The 14,705-nt window shown below is 40.8% G+C and overlaps 1 protein-coding gene across 2 annotated transcripts in view; it reads right to left on the bottom strand.

Moving 5' to 3' along the window:
• Positions 1-3,849: 3,849 nt before the first annotated feature.
• The window catches only part of GABRB3 (gamma-aminobutyric acid type A receptor subunit beta3), a 247,594-nt gene continuing 236,738 nt past the window's right edge, over positions 3,850-14,705 (bottom strand). Inside the window, exons 8-9 of one of the 2 annotated variants that reach the window (XM_032624916.1) lie at positions 13,904-14,148; positions 3,850-5,679 (exon numbers count right to left, since the gene is read on the bottom strand). In XM_032624916.1, coding sequence (XP_032480807.1) covers positions 5,338-5,679; positions 13,904-14,148 — 587 coding nt within the window. In that variant the 3' untranslated portion in view covers positions 3,850-5,337. The remainder of the gene's footprint in view (positions 5,680-13,903; positions 14,149-14,705) is intronic. The other variant, XM_032624917.1, reaches the window with a different exon arrangement.

Here is a 14,705-nt window from a genome sequence, read left to right as displayed (position 1 = left end):
GTTAATCTTCCCTGAAGAATAGTTTTCCCATTCAAAGGAGAGTTGACATTCCCTCTCCTTTAGAAGCTGGTAAGAGGAGGTAAGAAAGAATTGTGAAATGGTGCCAAATGTGTACGTGGCCCGTGGCAGCCACGCGGACCAGGAGTAAGTGGATTCTGGGTGGACCTTGCATTCAGTGAGGCTTTCTTTGTCAACCAAAAGTGAGATGCTTTTAAAAGAAACTTCAAGAAATTTGATCAAAATTCAAAAATCCTTTTTTCTGCAGTAATTGGTAATTTAAACTTGGCATCTGAATGAATAGTGTTGTAGCCTAATGAAGTGAGAAATGTCCTTACTGTGAAGTGCCAGTCCTAGACAGAGAATTAGTGTGAAATATGTCCATGTCAGGGTCCCAAAGTAGACGAGGGAGGTAAAAAACTTGTCCATAGGTTAAAAAATGAAAACGTGGCATGTAAAGAATTACCAAAGACTGTATTATTTTGTTTAGAGTAGGCACATTGGAAGCTAAGCCTCTATTAAACCCTAGCTGGCTGTGGGACACTTTCCTTTTATATATAGCATATACACATGAGCCAGCAGCATCTCAGGGGCCTAGAAATGTGTGTCAGTAAAAGTTCTGTATGGTTTGAGGTGTCTGAGCATCTTCATTCATTCATTCACTCACTCACTCAGAGACATTGCTTGTTACTCTCCCACTGGAGAGGAAACAAGGGAAATTGCTTTTTAGTCCTGAAAAGCTAAAGAGTAGGGACCAACACCACCTGTGCCAGAGCTTATTGGTAGGTTAGTTTCCTGGCCTTTACTATAGAAATAATTCTCTCTGAAATCACTTTTTTGAAGAGAGGAGCAAGGTGGATCTGTGTGTCTAGTTGTCCTTTGATGTTCAGAGTAAATCACAATTTTAAAAAAATGTCATGGTTCAAATTCGTCTCATACAGTCAGTTTTGAGCTTATTTCTTTTTACTTTCAGCATAATTGAAATGGGAATGTATGACTAAAAATAGCTAGAATTAAAATAATCACACTAGTTTGAAAATAGACAAGGGGAAAAAAATCAGCCTTCACATTGAAGTCAGTTAGTCCTTTTTTAATAAATTTGAAGTCATTCATCAACAAGTTTCATATTGTATCTATCACTCAGTTTTGCTGTTTTTTTCATGTCAAATAATACCAAAAAAATTACATCAATGTGCTTAAGCAAAATTGGGTTTTAATTGATCTTTACAATGAAATGAAATCAATGCGGGAATTGATCATGACAGCAATCGCCTATTCCTATTAGAATAATCCTGTACTTACCTTGAACACACTCACTGACTCATGAAGTAGAAATATGAGACAAGAATGACAAAATTGTTTCTGGGGCTTGCCCTAGGGAGAGGCATGGTACATGAGTCACTCTCTGGGAGGTTGCTATTTACCCAGGTGCTGGGAATTTCAGGAAAACATGGCACCTTTCAATGCAGTAGAAGAGGTAATAATCAATCCAAGGCACACTAGTTGTGTCCTGGGAAAATTTAATCCACCTGGGCAGCTCTTTGCTCCACAATTCAATGTTGCCCTGACCAATAGCTCATGTAAGGTGAGAGCTGGACTCTATTCCACAAGTAACAAAATATTTCACTGATTGTTCAGTTTTGCTTACATTAAAATGGCCCTAAATATGAACTGGTTTTCAGATGGAGAGCTAAATTAAGAATTATGGGATGGTTTATCATTTCAAGCCAGGAGATTCAAAGTTGGACACATCCTCTTTTTTAGAAGACACTATTGTGGGACAAACACCAATGGGATTATCTATGAGATGCTGAAAATGAACACCTCCAGCTGCAGTATGCCTGTCCCCTTAAAACCAGTCCCCACGTGCTTGGCATCACATCTGAGAGGGTGATCTCCTTGGTGAAAACGTTAATCCCATAGCTGGACGGTGAGAAGTGTCTTGATGTCAACGACTGAACATGTCCAAAGTTCTGGGTGCTGGCACTAGAAACACATGGTACTACATATATACATGGGACAGGAACATTATCATGATATACACTGAGGTCACTCAGATCAGAGGAAAACAAGTGGGTCATGGTATAGACAGTGAAACCCCCTACAGTCCTGGGGCTGGTGAACAAGAACAATACTTGTTTTAAAGATTACTCTGTGTTATCCATCCTTCTCTGTCGGGATTTTATGTAGTAGGGCTCTGGGATTGTCTTGAATATACTTATATTCGAATATGGGTAATAACAAACTCATAACAAGATTCTTCTGTATGCTTTGAGCCCGTGAAGCATTTTGGAAAGACAGGGCTATGTAGAAAATCAACTTTTTATTACGTTCAGTTGTTGAGAAAGAGATACCATTAGATTCCAATTTCAACTTTTCTCTCCTTACTCAAGAGGTCTGGACGAGGGTAACAACCACCTCACATTATGCCAGGGGTCCGCATTCAGATTCATCAATACACCACACTCACTGGCTCCAGGAACTGCTGTGCAGTAATGAAAGGGCATCGTAATAGAACAGAGAGCCAACCTCGACTCTCTTCTGGCAGCACAGAGTTCTGCTTCTCAACATTTCTCACAGCTTTTAAAAATGGAGAAGCTATAAAATAATTTTATTAGAAGAAGAGTGGTTTTCTTCTAAAATGGAGTAAAGCAAACACATACCCAAGGATCTCAAAAAGTTTTTTTTTTTTTTACAGAATATATGTATGTAATTGTGTGTGTGTGCGCACGTGTGTGTGTAGTTACAAACACTATTTATAGTATAGCTATTATGTTTAACGTCATTGCAGTGTCTACAAAGTTGTGGATCCCAGTCTCGGTGCCAAATGCATATAAAAAGCTCAAAAGCTATTATGACTATACCATGCAAATTTATATCCAGAAAATCTTGGGACGTGGACTGCAGTTCTTCTGAGCCCCACGGGGTCTCTGCTTTTGACAGTTGGGTACCTTAACTATGCATCAAAAACATTTTGAATCACTTTTCTCCCAGAAAGAATTAATGTCACAGTTCTGAATATATAAATTGTACATTTAAATCAACCGTTGACACTTTTGTCCATGTTCATTTGCATTTTGGGTTCTCTCTTCTGCATGTGGAGCTCACTCCTTGAATCACTGATACAGAAGATACCTGAAGTATTGAAAGGGATAAGGTCTTCACAATGTCCTTTTTTTTTTTTTTCTTTTAACATGTTAACAATGATAAGGCCACTTACAAGGTTTTTCCCAATCTGTTTAACTTTTAGGATTCCCCCATTGTTACCCATGAAAAAAAATTGTCAGAAAAAAGCCAAGGAACAAGAAGTCACTGGCTAGTCTCCAGATAAAAGTAAAACCAGAGAGCAGTGGTTGGGAGAAGATGCTGAAGAAAGATAAGAATGAAAGAGGGGAAAGGGTATAAAAATTGGTCACTGCTTCTAGCATGAGACTTTGTGGTCTGTGTACTACCTGATGGTGGGTTTGACCTGTTACAAACTCTTACAAATTAAAGGTTGTCATCAGCCACCAAGGTAAATCAAGTAGTGGTCAGCTCCTGGGGAGAGCCCACAGCACATACACCTGCAAGGAGGGTGGTACCCCTACCAGTGGGGAAAACTGGGGTCAGCTCTGAGAATACTGGGCGAGACTCTGGTCATTGGTTTTGGATAGAACAGAGAGGGTGAGGCATATGTGGCATTTTGGGATAAAGTAATAATTTAGCAGTTCTTTCCTGAATATTTTGCTTTTTTGTTTCTCCAAATGCTTAACTTCACTGTGACATCTGTTTGCACAACTGTAGTCATTTCAGTTTATGGATGCCTGTGATAGAAATATTGTTTACAAAAAATATATCATCTCTTTTTATTTCTTTAGAAAGATCTCATCTAAATAGTAAGTTAAGGTTGCATCTATGAAACCGGTGCACCTTGTCTTGTTTCTACGAGCTTTAAAAAGTCCAAATACTGATGAGGCTGTGGATCGGAAGGAACCAAAAGTGACTGTGTTTGTTGTCATGTTGCTCTCCTTTGCCTCAAGAGAACGGTCATGGGTCCCTGGGTGATGCATGGTGTGGACTGGTCGTGTTCCTGCAGCATCCTAGTTACACTAGGAGTAGTTGGATGTGCTTGTGAAATATGTCAGATATAGAAATAAAGGCATGAGGATGTTTCTTGGTTTCTGAAATTGAACAGAAATGTTTTTCGTTTCGATCTTAATTCTAGAGAACAGAAAGAAGTTACATCACAGAAAGAAAATATGACATCGCATGCTGCCACGATAGCAAGAGTAAGAAAGAAAATCTTGGTAAATATACATATATATGCATATTATGCAAATATATTTGATATTAACATACAATGTTATGAGTGATTGATAACTTAAAGACAAGGGGGAAATTCATCCTAGATGGTTTTACTTTAGAGTAACAAATAACCTGAGACGTCTAAGCTTTCCGTTAGATACCAGGCCTAGAAATCCATAAGAGATGTAGAGCACGTGTTCACTGACTGAAATGTCAACTCAACTTTGCCAAAATGTGCTGCCGTGTCCCACATGATGCGGAAGCTGGATCCACTCCAAGTGAGCAGAGAAATACACTGTACAGCAGAGTACTTACAATGAGATGCCATCCATCCCCGATGGGCTTTCAAAAGATGGACGTGCAGACATCAATGTGGGCTCTACCTATGTTTAAGAAACAGGTGAGCGCATACCAGAGGCTCACCCCACCCATGGAACCGTACAGAAAAAGTCTGCCCCACGAAAACAAATCCCATTGCCAAGAAAGCCGAAAAGCCTTCACTTAATAAACTGAAAGAGAGGGTATGAAGTGTGACTGGTTTTAAACTAGCAATACCACTGTATGAGTTTTCGAAGAATAACTAAGTTTCTTCCTGATTTTTAAACTAAAACATCTAACTAATGATAGTAAAAGACACATTTTGGGATGATATTGTGTTTCGCGCCCTCATTCTCAAGGCATAATATTTAGACGATGCTTGTCCCTTTCAATTAAAAAAGAAAAAACTATGACTTTCTTTAATATGCATCCTGTGTTAAATTGTCCATAGCTGCAAAATGTATATATGTATGTGTATTTGTTTGACATACACATGGGTACTTACACCTGTGTGTATAAACATATACACATACATCCTCATATACACGTGTATTTTATATATATGCTGAGAAAGTTCACATATATATACAATTGCGTATGTATATATGTGTGTGTCTGTGTGTGTGTGTGTGTGTGTGTGTGTGTGTGTGTGTGTGTGTACAGGTATAAAAACTTGACAGGCAGAGTAATATTTCACTCAGTGTTAAATGAAGTCTTTGAAAAATCAAGTACAGTCACTCAGTTAACATAGTACAGCCAGTAAACTAAGTTGAAAAGAGAAAAAGTGAATGGAAACACGATCCGGGACCATCTGTCTATGGCATTCACATCGGTTAGATCAGGGATTTTAATTTTGAGCTGTGAAGACCTCCTCCGTAGATGGGTCTTCTTGTGCGGGATGCTTCTGTCCCCCATGTGTCGCCCATGCCCTTCCCGAGGCATGCTCTGTTTCCTGTACTGGATTCCTGAGTTGTCAAAGGATATTGCTGAATTCCTGGTATCACCAATGCCACCTGTGACCTCATTCATTTCATTGTGAACCTCTAGCGATGTTAACAGAATATTTCCATGAGCATCCACCTAATTGGAAGAAAACACACATTGTTAGACAGCTAGCATAGCATGCCAATAAACCTAATTTCTACATACAAACCCAGGACAGACTTACGTCATGCAGCCATGTCACATATAGTATGAGAAATTGCACATCTGTCAAAGCCAGCACTCTAGTTTAGTGGAAAGTGTCATTTTGTGGGCTTAACTGCAGGTTAGAGTTTTGATTTCCTTGATTTAGAAATTCTCATGTAGAAAATTAGATAAAAGAAGGGGGCCCTTTTCAAATTGAAATTCCACATTATGGGTACAAGTCCTTATTGAAGACAAGATTAAAGTACAAATGTCTTTCAAGATGTTAACAGGTATTATAACCATTTTTCACAACTATACACTGGATAGAAACTATACTCTCCCATTCTTCTTTGGAAGTTGATTTGTCTCCTTTTCTGATGGTACAAAAATATCCAAATTACCATGAAGAAACAAGCGAGTACTGTGATGAATGGACACACCTAATGACCTTGGTGGATTAGATAAAGACCCCCACCCAAATACGATCTCCCCACTCAATTCCACTCCTGGCAGGAGACCTCCTTTTTAAGAGCTATATTTAAGATAGGCTAAAGTCCTTTCTTACATCGGAGCCAAACTTTAAAATAACATTTTATTCTGTGCTAAATACAGCTTCAGACCTTTCATGATGACGCCAATGGTCCATTTTACTTTTTGGTCTGCCACTAAACTTTCATGGAGCATGCCTGAAGCTAGGCCTTAAGGTAGATGTACAGGAGGTGAGGTTGGGAGAGAAGACTCCCAACACGAAGAGTAGGGGCCCGTGCAGATCTCTGAGTGGTGCTTGGACTACAGGTAGGATGGCCCCAGACACCAAGGTTGTCTAGACACAGGAAGGGCTGCCAACATCCCGGGGCCACTCAGGCTCTGGCACAAAGGCACAAAAAAAGACTCAGAGGTGCCCCCCACCGCCCCCCCTTGGTTTGAGAATACCACTCAATTACGCTTGGGGAAGGAAAGGTGTGGTCATCAGGATGTCACCCCTTTCTCCTTAGACCTTTGAGTATGTTATGCAAAAGGGACTTTGCAAACATAATTAAGGTCATGGACCTTAAAATAGAGAGAGTAGCCTAGATTATCCAAGTGGGCCCAATCTAATCACATGAGACCTTAAAAGCAGAGAACTTTCTCCAGCTCGAAGCAGAAGAGAATGTCTGAAAGATGTGGCAGAAATTGAAAGCCAGGAGAATTTGAAGCGTGAGGACTGAATTCACCCTTGATTGAGAACTTCAGGGAAGGCCTGAGAAGAAAGGGGCAGCCTCTAGGAGAAAAGATGGGCCCTGGCCAACAGCCAGCAAGGCAACGGGGACCTCAGTCCTACAACCACAAGGAACCATGGTACCCACTGAGCTGGCCCCACTATACCCAGACTTCTGACTGACCCAACTGTGGGATAACATTTGGGTGTTGTTTTAAGTGTTAAGTTTGTGTGGCTGTAATCAAAACTACTATAGGACACAAAAGGGAAGATTTCAGAGGGGTGATGAATTTGAACTGGGCCTCAAGAATGAGTAGAAGTTTCTCAGGCAAAAAGCCAGAAAAACATACATACAAAGCCTTGAAGAGTGGCTGAAGTATTTTGAGATGGGCAAACTAGTGGGACTCAAGTCCTGGAGAGAATGGATGCACACGCTCAACTCCCGGCCCATGCTCAGCTGGAGATAGAGGAGGTGACTGTCATTCTCATCCCTGTCAGCATCTACCTATCACCTTATCATTACAGGAAAGAAAACCTGGTGGTGAATGGCAAGCAGATGAGAGTCAAGCCATTAAAGGAATTTCACCTCTACCCTTTAGGTAATGAGAAATAAAAGTGATTTCTAAGTGAAATAGTGACACATTTCTGAAACCCAACTTAAGTGGCAGAATAAAAGATGGATTTGAAGGTAGAAAGTGAAGAGACAGACCCTAGTTGGTGTGCACTGCACTGGTCTCAGTTCCTTGAGGGCAGTCTGGGAGCGAAATGCCAGGAGGTGGTAACTGCTCCCCGCCAGCCACTGAAACCCATCCCAGCATTTCCTCTAGACCACGCAGGACACTCAGTGATGCTTCACCACCACCTGGTCATTTCTGCATCTCTGCAGTTAAGAAGGTGGGAAAGGAATGGAGAGAGAGTTACTCATCACCCTACTCCCACCCAGCCTCCTGGCCCTTCCTGAGGTCCCTGAAGGAATACTCGCAATGTGGACCCAGGGTGCAGCAGCTGGCCCATGTTAGCCTGGGTTGGGTTCAGTGTTCCTGCATGATGAGTGAGAAGGGCCAAGGTGGGATGGACTGTGGTCTACAGTCTCCTGAGAATGGAAGACAGCCCACCTGGGGGTGCCGGGAGACACGAATAGACCAAGATAATACCATTCGTATTAGGGAGAAGGCTTTTCCTGGAGACCCATTCTTGGGGAAGGAGCAGAGCACTGCCAGAAGAAAATTAAAGTTTTATTATTCTAAAATGGAGGTTAAAATTCTAATGGGGCTTGTATCTCAAAAGTACCAGGAATAGTAGACCTTTGTAAGGACTTGTGTTCTGTATCTGTTCTTTTCATCATCTCTCCCTGGAATGATTGGCAGTAAAATCCTTACAACAAAAAAGTCTATTTTCCTGTTTGGGGGACCAGTGAGGCATCCATCTGGTGGTTTGGAGCTGAGTCATGTGGGAGGAGCAGCCCAACAGGTAAATGAAGGTGTGGCTGAAACAGGAGGAGACAGCAAAGGAAAGGCCAGCAAGGGACTGGGCAGTAGCATGTCCTCCGTAGAAACCACCTAGGAACTGGGGGTGTGCTGGGGCCACCAGAAGACATCACCTTCCCTAAGAAAGGAGTGGTCTGGACCTGCTTCGGAAGTTGTGGAAAGTTGGCCCTAAGGCAACAAGGAGGTGAGGGTGATGGGCAGATTAGCTGGCCTTTACTGAAATGCATGGAGGAGTAAGAGAAGGTCCTTGCCCTCAAGGGGTGGAACAGGTGAGAGCTTCAAATAATCAGCAAATGCATTTTAGAAGGTACTGCCTATTGCCCTTAAAGCACATTTTAAAATACATGCCAACAATTCCATCTCTTTTCTAGTTATCAAAAATGCCATATGCAAATCTCCTTTTATCAAAATCTAGGGGATTGTGATGAATGACTTTGTAGAACAAAATACCAATAAAGGAATGTCTACTATTAAAGAAGGAAAGGAGTATTCTGTGATACGTTTATTAGGTAGAACTTTGATGGTTCTAATGATGCAGAATTTCACCTGGCTTTAATTTTATACATAGCGTGAAGTAATAACCTATAAGGGAAAAGAATCTGGAAAAGATTCTTATGTATGTATACATTCATATTTGCATGTATAACTGAATCACTGTACAGTATACCTGAAACTTACACGATATTGTAAATCAACTATACGTCAATAAGTTTTTTTAAAAAGATATAGTTCTAATTAGAAAAAAAAAGGTACATTTATGTACCTTCCCCCCCTTCCCACTAGAAGAGTGAGAAAACACGTGGCTTCAGTGGAACCAGATGACAAACACTACTCATTCATGGACACACATTCCCTGAGCACTTACCACATCCAGCCCCAGTGTGCACCTTTTGGTAGATGCAAAGAATGGGATGCTGTCTAGGACAGAAGGCACAGTGGCCACATGAAATGTGACCTGCTATCTATCTCCGAAGCACAGAGCATGTGCCCTGGAGGTTAGAACAGGGACAAGACCACCTGCTTGGAGTGGGGATTGTCAGAGGCAGGATGGGAACAAGTGGTAGACAAAATCAGGAAAACATCATAGAGAAGAGCATCTGGGTTAGGTCTTGAAGGAGGGGGAGATGTGGACAAAAAAGAGAGGGATTCTGGGAAGAGGGAATCAAAGGCAAAGAGATAATAAGGTGTATGGTGATTTCAGGAAGCGCACAGGGAGAGTGAAAAAAACATAAGAAGTAAGGTCAACTGGATGCTGAGTTGATTTTAACTGGAAAAGAACTTCGGAGGGTGGGTCTAAGTCTGCACTCTTGGATTCCAGTGAAGGAAACCCACCCTGAGGGAAGCCGAACCTGATGTTGTCAATGTTTACAAAGTTGGGGTGCCAGGGTGCTCTGACACCTGTGGCTGCCTCAAAGCTGTTTGAGAACCAATATGGTTGCATCGCTCCATTTCAGAGTGGGGTGAACAGCTACAATGGAACAATCATGTCAAAAGGAACTTGAACATATACATGGAATTAATAAGAATTTAGAGTAAATTAGTTTGGCTGCTTTTGACATAGCTTTACATTTGCATAGTTTTCATTTAAACGTAAACCAGTGTGTAGAAAATTTACACTGAAACTACTAGAAGGTATTTTTTTTCTGCCAGAATTAAAGGGTTACTAAAATCTTTTAAATCTTAGAAACCAAACATTTTAAACAAATATTTCCAGAAGAGATGCGAATCTTTTCCTATCATCTAGAATTTAAATCTTAAAACAGATGGGATTGTAAAAATGTCCTGTATAGAATGACAGTGATGACTTGTAATTTCTGAAGCATTTCATGAATACTACTTATTTTGAGGAGTTTGTCTCATATCTACTATAATTAGATTCATTGATTTCAATGTAGTTTTTCTTCCCGCTTCAAAACCTGGACAGGCAGAAACATTCAGAGATGAAAAACATCTCATGTGGAATGTATCCTAGAGGGATTTTCACTTTTTCCAAGAATCTGTCACCAGATCGGCACACTGTTGACGTCTCATTCTCTACTAACCTTCAATCTTCAAAATGAGTAAAATACTCTAGTTTCAGGAAAATAAGGAACTATTTATCATGTGAGAAATGAAATTTTGCTCTTTAGTAAGAGGAATGATGTCAAGCCTGCAGCTCTGATTCCTTGGCAAGACTTTCTGCCACTTCATGAAATTCAAATATCATTTGGTCAACTTGCAAAATATCACAAGGCTTGTAACCATAATACATGCATTACAACCAAAGACTAACTCTTGGGTATAGAAACAACTCAGGAACAAACAGAGGTTAAGCACAAATAAATTAAGGTCAGGATTTTCATTGCACCACTGATCTGAGGATAAACTAAGTGACTATGTGAACACTGCCACTAAGTTAAAATAGAGTTCAATCACTAAATTTAAGGAAAATCTACTCATGGTCTGACATTAGGTTCAATAGCGTCATGGTCACGTTGGTGGCCTGCAGAGCCCCTGAGGACACCACCCTGAGATCTCTTACAGGACACAAGCAAAGACAATGACAGTACAAGTCCTTGCTGTCACCCAGTGTCCATCAGTCCAAGAAAAGCTTCAGCCCCCGAGCCTCTTGGCTCCCAACTATGACAGAGGGGCTCCTTGAGTCCATTGCTGGCCATACTGATAAACAATCCCAAGAGATATCACTGAAAATGAATGAGTGAATAATTATAATTACAAAGAACTCTTGAAACTGTTGGCCTGTGCATAGTGCCATTTCTGTTTTGCATTAAATTTTTTATTCTTTACTTTCTTTTAATTCATTCGGATCATGTGATATGAACTTTTGGGAGGTGCATTTCTACCTTAAAATTATCACTAAATTCTTAGGTGTGGTCAGCAACAATATTTTAAAATTGAAGTACAGTTGATTTACAATGTTTCAGTTATATATATATATATATATATATATATATATATAGTTTTATATATATAGTTTCAGTTTTATATATATGTATATACATACACTCTTTTCCATTATATGTTATTACAAGCTATTGAATATAGTTCCCTGTGCTATACAGGGTCCTGGTGGTTTATCTATTTTACATATATTAGTGTGTATCTGTTAATCCCAAATTCCCGATTTATCCCTCCCCCCACTTTCCCCTTTGGTATCCGTACGTTTCTTTTCTATGTTTGTGAGTCTATTTCTATTTTGGAAATATGATCATTTTATCATCTTTTTTTTTTTAGATTCCACATATAAAGGATATGATATTTGACTTTATCTGTTTGATTTACTTCACTTAGTATGATACTCTTGGGTCCATCCATGTTGCTGCAAATGGCATTATTTCATTCTTTTTTATGACTGAGTAATACTGCATTGTATAAATGTACCACATCTTTATCCATTCATCTGTCGACGGGCACTTGGGTTGTTTTCATGTTTTGGCCATTGTGAATATAGCTGCTATGAACACTTGGGTGCATGTATCTTTTCGAATTAGAGTTTTCATCTTTTCCAAATATATGCCCAGGAGTGGGATTGCAGAATCATATGGTAACTCTATTTTTGGTTTCTTAAGGAACCTCCATACTGTTCATCAGAGTGGCTGTACAAATTTACATCCCCACTAACAGTGTAGCAGGGTTCCCTTTTCTACACACCCTCTCCAGCATTTGTTGTTTGTAGATTTTTTGATGATGGCCATTCTGACCAGTATGAGGTGATAACTCGTAGTTTTGATTTGTGTTTCTCTAATAATTAGTGATGTTGAGCATCTTTTCATGTGCCTGTTTGCCATCTAGTCAGCAACAGCTTTTAATGCTTACCTTTAAGAGCATCAAATATGCATTTAAAACTAGCATACATGCATTTGTATGTCTGAGCTGATGTCTACAATTACAGATTTTTAAAAATATGAACATGCAAAGGCTTTAAGAAAACTGCTGGGAAAACAGAAACAAATTTTCAGAAAAGCAAACAGTAAAAATGGACTCATGAATTTTCCTCTGCATCTGATTTATAATATATTATTTCTACATTCTGCTTAATTTCGTCTGTGGATTTAGAGATTTGGGGAATTTTGTTTCCTTTTGTTTTAAATTTTAAGCTTCACACTCAAAAAGATATTTCTGTAGCAAAACAATTTAACCTTTCTAAAGAGTGTCATTTAGAAGAAAGGAAATAAAATTTAAATCTGTTTAAATTATGAGGGAATTTGAAAAAACAGCATTGTATGGGTCTGCGTGTCTGTGTAATGGAAAAAATAATGATGTGATGAATTCTAGTTTCCTTGGAAACAGTATTACCAAAGTATACTGTGTATGCATAATAGGATGTGGACTAATTTAGAAACACACCAGTATGGTGCTAAGTATAGTTTCCAGTAAGAAATTCAGGGTCATGTTGCCTGTGGAAGCCTGATTTTATTCACAGATCCTAGTTTCTCTGACCAAGTCTATTTATGTGTTGCTGAAAGGATAGGAGCCATTTACAGCCATTTACCTTCACTCATTCATGAACATCCAGGGACCTATTCTGGGCCACTGGTGGGCCACAGGCACAGCACTCCTCCAGGGAGCTTCTGCACCCCTGGGAGAGGCTTGGGCCGGCAATGCACCAAGAGCACCAGAAAGAACAAGGAAACCTCACGAGCTTGAGAAATAAGTATGTTTAGTAAGAAGAATTTAAAAGTGAAGAAATATAGGAACAAGCCCAGTATGTAAACGGGTGGAGGTATATTTTTGAGGACTTGAAGGGATTCAAGAGGTAAAAGGATAAAGATAAAAATTTTATAGAAACGACAATGTGCTTTCACTAAAATAGTATTTATAATTGCAATAACATATTCCTTTTATTAAAAAAATAAACCGAAATGACATCTAACTGCAAAGTTTGTAATTGGAAGGATGTAAGCGTGAGATGAGGGCTGGAGAGGGACCTGATTGGTGCCCTCTCTCTGGGTTCAGAGCCCATGGGTCCTAGAGCAGCTCCCTGATTGGCCGCTGCTGTCCTGGGCTACTTGCCTGGCATTTTGCAGAACACAGCCAGCAGGGCTGGGCCAGGGCAGATGCACAAGAGCCCTGGGACAGTGCACTGCTCCTGCCCTGCACTAGGGACCCTGAACCAGGGCAGATGAGAGAGGGGGCTGTCCACACCGTGCAAAGAACAACAGCATGCTGGCTATCACATTTGTAATTTGACCACTGAAGGAAAACTGCAACATGGTTGAAAATGCTTTTGACTGTCAAGTTTGGGCCCCACACCCCAGAGATCCATTCATTCCTATATCTTTCCTTTTCTTTTCACAGGAAACTGGCAAGCTTTTGGCTTCTCCAATTTCTGCACCAATTTTGCTTTTCTATAAAACTCAGTGACTTGCAGACGCCACCTTTCAGGCTACAATCAACAAGTCTGCATCACTCCTACTCAAAGGCCGTGATGCCGCGGGGTCTGCAGGTCTGGGAAAGGCAGAGTGGGGGCGGCCGAGGCCGAGAGGCCTACCCGGTTGCTGTCACCCTTTGAACGGTCATTCTTTGCCTTGGCGGTTTTTTCCGCAAGCTTCTTCTGCCTTTGAGGGCCTCTTCCAAAGAAAATGTAGTTGACAAAGGCATACTCCAGAAGGGCCAGAAACACAAAGACAAAGCAGCCCATGAGGTACATGTCAATGGCTTTGACATAGGGGATTTTGGGCAACGTCTCCCGAAGATGTGTGTTGATGGTCGTCATGGTCAGCACGGTGGTGATCCCTGTAAAAGAAATGGGAGCGTGAGAGGCTGCAGGTCCACCGCTCAGTTCCTCACTTTTCACTTTCCTGCTTTATTTTCTCAAACAGTGTGAAGTAGTTGAAAATCACGGTTGAATATTGTTGGGTGATCGAAACACAACAGAATATAGAACACACAGTTTGGGCGGCAGGTCACACCTCAGGCTGGGGAGTTAACATCTCTTCCCTCCCCGCACCACCTGGGAGGCGCCTCCCACTGCACCAGGCCCATGGATGGAGGTGGATGGAGAGGGGTTGGGGACAAGGCAGAGGCTGCCCTGCATGAAAGCTGTAAGAAATGAAAATAAACCCGGAATTTATCATAAAACACTAAGTGTCTGGGTGAGAAGTTTCTGGGAAGAAAATGAATCTGGGGAATCTAGGAAGGCCATGTGTGGCCACTAGTGAAGAAAATGATTCTTACCACAAGGCCTTAAAGCAAGGGGAATGAGGCAATGACTTAAAGCTGCTAAGGACGGGAACCAGTCCTTAGCTCAGAGAGGGAATGTTCGAGTGTAGCTCCGGAGAACAGATTACCAC

The sequence above is a fragment of the Phocoena sinus genome, chromosome 2 (genome assembly GCF_008692025.1).
Source record: "Phocoena sinus isolate mPhoSin1 chromosome 2, mPhoSin1.pri, whole genome shotgun sequence".
NCBI lineage: Eukaryota > Metazoa > Chordata > Mammalia > Artiodactyla > Phocoenidae > Phocoena > Phocoena sinus.
This window is presented reverse-complemented; position numbering and strand designations above follow the sequence as displayed.